The sequence below is a fragment of the Austrofundulus limnaeus genome, unplaced genomic scaffold (genome assembly GCF_001266775.1).
Source record: "Austrofundulus limnaeus strain Quisiro unplaced genomic scaffold, Austrofundulus_limnaeus-1.0 Scaffold765, whole genome shotgun sequence".
In the NCBI taxonomy this organism is placed as follows: Eukaryota; Metazoa; Chordata; class Actinopteri; order Cyprinodontiformes; family Rivulidae; genus Austrofundulus; species Austrofundulus limnaeus.
In genome coordinates, this window is record NW_013953167.1 from 158,901 (window position 1) to 163,527 (window position 4,627).

Consider the following 4,627-nt stretch of genomic DNA (forward strand, 5'->3'; position numbering starts at 1 on the left):
ACACACACACACACACACACACACACACACACACACACACACACACACAATGAAACGTTTTAGGCCAAAAATCAACAAATAATTTTCGTATTTAGGTAAAACTACAAAACAAGACTTAAAAATCAAACAGATAAAAAAATTACATTAAAATAACTCTGAGAATCAGTCCTGTTAGGAGAAAAATGAGGTTGTGGCAGAAGACAGTTTATATTTTACTGGTTTTGAAGGAGGGGAGGAAGCTGTTTGGATTGGAGAGAACTGTGATTAAAGTTTCCACTAATAAATACTCTCTGACCCACAGAATCACAAAAATAAAGATGTCACACCGAACATCTGTGTCCAGAAACAGAGCTGGAAGTACTGAATATAATATTACTCTCTGTAAAATCAATATTTACTCTTTTTTTTTACTTTATTTCCCACAGCTTGCAGTGGATTATGTACAGAAAAGTACCCAAAACAGACAATCAGTTCAAAAATATGTTTGGAAAATTTCAAATTTGTGGATGTAAATAAATTGTCCAGCCTTTTTTAAAGTTTTATTCTTGCAAATATTTTTTAGTTCAAGTCTCACCAATGATAAAGTAACTAAACTTTCTGTTGGTTTAATCAGGCTAACTTTACATTTGTGTTTATTAGTAATTTTCCAGAAAAAATAACTAATAGTAACTTTAATAATAATAATAATTCAGTTTTTAAGCCTGGGGCTCTTCACAGATCTAAATACTTATTAAAGTTTATTAAATTCTCTGACTAGTATTTTATGATTTTCTGCAGAGTAAAAATACTTTTAATCAACAAAGATGAGAAATGTAAAACAAAAAAAAGATCCCTCCAAATTTTGTCATTTATTTATTAGTTTAGCTTCAAATGCTAACCTGATTAGCACTGAACATATTGCAGTTACAGCTATTTAGTCAAAGTTATGTTAAACAACCATTTTTCATGCTACTCCGTTCAGATGAGTTAAAACCAAGAAAAGCCCATTAACTCTTGGTTTAATCTGGTGGTCCGGGTCTTTGGTGCCCCCTGAGTGCAGCCAGTGGAACAGATGACCAGTCGGTTTGACAGTTTGGTGCATCACAAGTAAAATTAAAAAGTCAGCTCATCATTAACAAATGTATTTTTATTTTATAAAAACCTTGAAAGTCCATTCAGAAATGTACACTACGAACAAAAATTCTTCAGAATACCATTTTTAAATATTTTTAAATAAGTCTAAACCATCAGTTTTATTACACAAATGATTTAATCACACACAAAACTTAGAAAATGAAATAAAATTAGAACTAAATTATTCTTTTCACAGACTCAAACACAGACAAAAAGAAATTAAAACCATCACAACTGCTCTGCTGAGCTGCAAAACCAAACCACTGATGCAGTCATCACACAGGGTTACTGTTTATTTATTCTTTAAACAGAAATTATAATTCAAGATCTTCAAGTCAAGATCTATTATAAATGGTTTTAGGTTTGTTTAAAACCAGAAAGTAAAATAATTAACTTCAACCAGGCTGCCTTTGTACAACTGAGGTGTGTGTGTGTGTGTGTGTTCTTGTTTTTATGCTTAATGAGGACGTTGGGCGTTGACCAAAGTCCAACTAATGGGGACCTCCGTCATCATGAGTCCCACCAAGTCCTGATAAAAACTGAAACAGTACATTTAATTTTACTGAACCATTACAATCAAAAGAACTAAGTGATCACCACCATCTAAAAGCAGGTACGTCTTTAATTTACCTGCATTTTCCAGCTGTTCTGACAGAAAAGGACTTTAAAAATTTAATTCTTCATTCTTAAACTTCCTTTCACTGTTTAAAAAATACATTTTACATTATAAAACAAATTCATTATGTATGATACTTCTACTTCTTTAGAAAAATAAAACAGTTTAAGATCTTGAATTGTGTAGTGGAGGACAAATAAAATAAAATAAAAATTAAAATAAATTCTGTTCCAGGTCTGTTTATAACCTGAAAGAAAAAAGGATTATCCATGATCAGAAAGCATCTCTTAATTTGTGTTTGTGATATTCTTGTTTTTTAAGGACCAAACACTGAAAAGACACCTCGGAGCGTCATAGACATTTTTAAAAAGATTTTAATAAATCATAATTTAGTGTCACAGTTAGGATTAGGGTTTTAGTTTTTATAGTTTAGGTTAGGCAGCACCTTTGATCACATTATTGCTGATAATTCAATTCGTTTTATTTATATAGCGCCAAGTCACAACATACGTTGACTCAGGGCACTGTACATGAAAAAAGAACAATCTAAAGCCCTTTATTTCACATCTGATGTTCCACGAGTCAGAGCTGTTCCAACAAACAAGAARGTATGCAACTTAACCAGAGGTAAACATAAATGAGATATTAAACCTGCCCACACCGAACCTCTCAGTCACATACTGTTAACACACTCGAGTCAGAATGGCTCAGTTTGGAGCACTTTCAGTTCTTCTGAGATCGTAGATTCTAAAGTCACGGGTCATACATCGGATTGCTGAAATTTCCTAAAGTGCCGTAATCGCTGCTCTCCACCAGAGGACCATAGGATGGTCGTCTGCAATAAAAAATTAAGAGAAATCAATTTAAATTGTCACAAATACAAAAAATTACATTTTTAAATGGTCATTTTTCAAAATTAGTCTTGGATTTTTTTTCCACGGAAGAAAAATGCAGTAAAATTCTACTTCAATTTTGTACTTTTATGTTTTTGTACAAAATTATACAGAAAATAATTTTCTTGCATCCCTCACTATAAATCTTTTCTTTATTCTGTCTAGATGTTTAATAGTTTTTTCAGTCTGTTGTGTTGTCAACAGTGTYTAAAGATAATCAAAGTTAGCTTTGCTAGCACATAATCTGCTCACTAACTAAAAGCTTTGCTGATGCTAAACTGCTAAACATATAAAGCTAATGCTAAACAGCTAATCACAACATAATTGATTGTATGCACTTATTTTTGTTTTGTACATTTGTAAAATTAAAATGACAAGTTATTAAACACAAATTTTCTTTCCCTAAATGTAATAAATTTTGTTTGTGTAAAAATTTTTAAACATTTTTTTTCTGTGAAACAGGCATTTACCTTGATTAATTAAATTAAGTAAGAAGCAATAAAAATAATTATCTCTTCAGTTGATAGTGTATTCATTGTTAATCCCTGCCTTATAGTTTCTATTTATCCACTTTAGTAATTTCAAATGATTAAATGTCAAACTTCAAAAATTTTAAACACAGACTACAATTTTTTTTGATAAGGGACTATATTTTTAGTTTAATCTTCATTTTCAGTATTTTCTCTAGTGATTAACATCTTAATTGTCCTTTTTAAATATCTCTCTCGATTTCTCTGCCTGTATTTTCATTAGCTATATAAATAATAGACATAAGCAAAAATATTAAACTAGGTACCATTTGGTGTACACCCTGACTTCTAATGACAAACTCTGAATGAGTTTTATAAGAAATAAAACCTAAAGATTGTAATATTTTCTGGTACAATATGTTTTTCAGTTAATTGAACCCTAAATATTATGYGTTAAACACAAATTGAGACTCATGAACACCATGTTTGTTTGTTTAATTTAGCAACTATTTTTTCTTGACTTACTTGTACTTGTAATAATACAGGCCTCCTAAGACCAGGATGACCAACAGGATGAACATACAAACGATAACTGCAACACTTCCTGGAGAGAAAGAAAACAACAGAGACTGTTTTTAACCTTTGTTCATCAAATAAAATGTTGTTTTGGACATTCACAGAACTGTGTAAATATCAAGTTCATCAATGGTTTAATGTTGAAATGACATAAAATCATAGCAGCAAAGCTTAAAGCATCCACGACAGATTCAAAATGTTGACAAAATCCAGATTTTTAAATTGACTATAAAATAAAACTTCCCACTTTTTAATGTTTACTAATTAACAATACCAGAGGAAGCAAATAAAAAGAAGAACTGGGCTGTGTTTTAGTTAAACAAAGATTAGTGTTGTGGCAACAGAGTATCTATTTATTTTATGCAGTTATTTATGATGAAACTAAAAAGACTAAAATAACCAACTTTACTACAAAAATAGTTGTGCTACCCAGTACAAATAAAACCAGCTCAACAAATTGAACCAACACAGATAAATGGTTTGAGACAGTGATGAATAAACATACCCAGGAAATAATAATTTCAGTGTTTTATTGTTTTGCTTTAGAAAGTCAGAGAGAAAAGGGTCACCTGAGTAATCCATGACCTACAGAACACATTATCTCAATCAGATGATTGGTTTGTTCTGTAAAAACAGCCTCAGACGATTAAACAGAGAAACTAACGGTCCTGTCAGGTGAAACTTGCTGTCATTTTTGCAGCAGTGAACTCTGACTTTAAGATAAAGTCTTCTTCTGACAGAATAATCTAAATAAACTTTGAGCTTTGATATAGCTCAATAAAACCTGAAAGAAATACAGTTGTTTACTGGTATTCATACCTGAATTAACACCGAGGCTGTGGGCTCTTTAAGTCTGGCTATGGGCTGCTGTTTGTAAAGTTACACAGTCAAAAATTACAACATATATTTTTGTTTTATTTAGCCTTTTTTTTTAAAGAAAAAAGAACAGATTTATTTTT

General features: G+C 31.0%; 1 protein-coding gene across 1 annotated transcript; it reads right to left on the bottom strand.

Moving 5' to 3' along the window:
* Positions 1 to 1,105: 1,105 nt before the first annotated feature.
* parm1 (prostate androgen-regulated mucin-like protein 1) lies at positions 1,106 to 3,696 on the bottom strand (the record flags this gene model as incomplete). The annotated part of the gene is given in 2 exon segments (XM_014028458.1): positions 1,106 to 2,564; positions 3,618 to 3,696. Coding segments are annotated over 2 exon segments (161 nt in total), but the record flags the coding sequence as incomplete, so codon positions are not given.
* Positions 3,697 to 4,627: the final 931 nt, after the last annotated feature.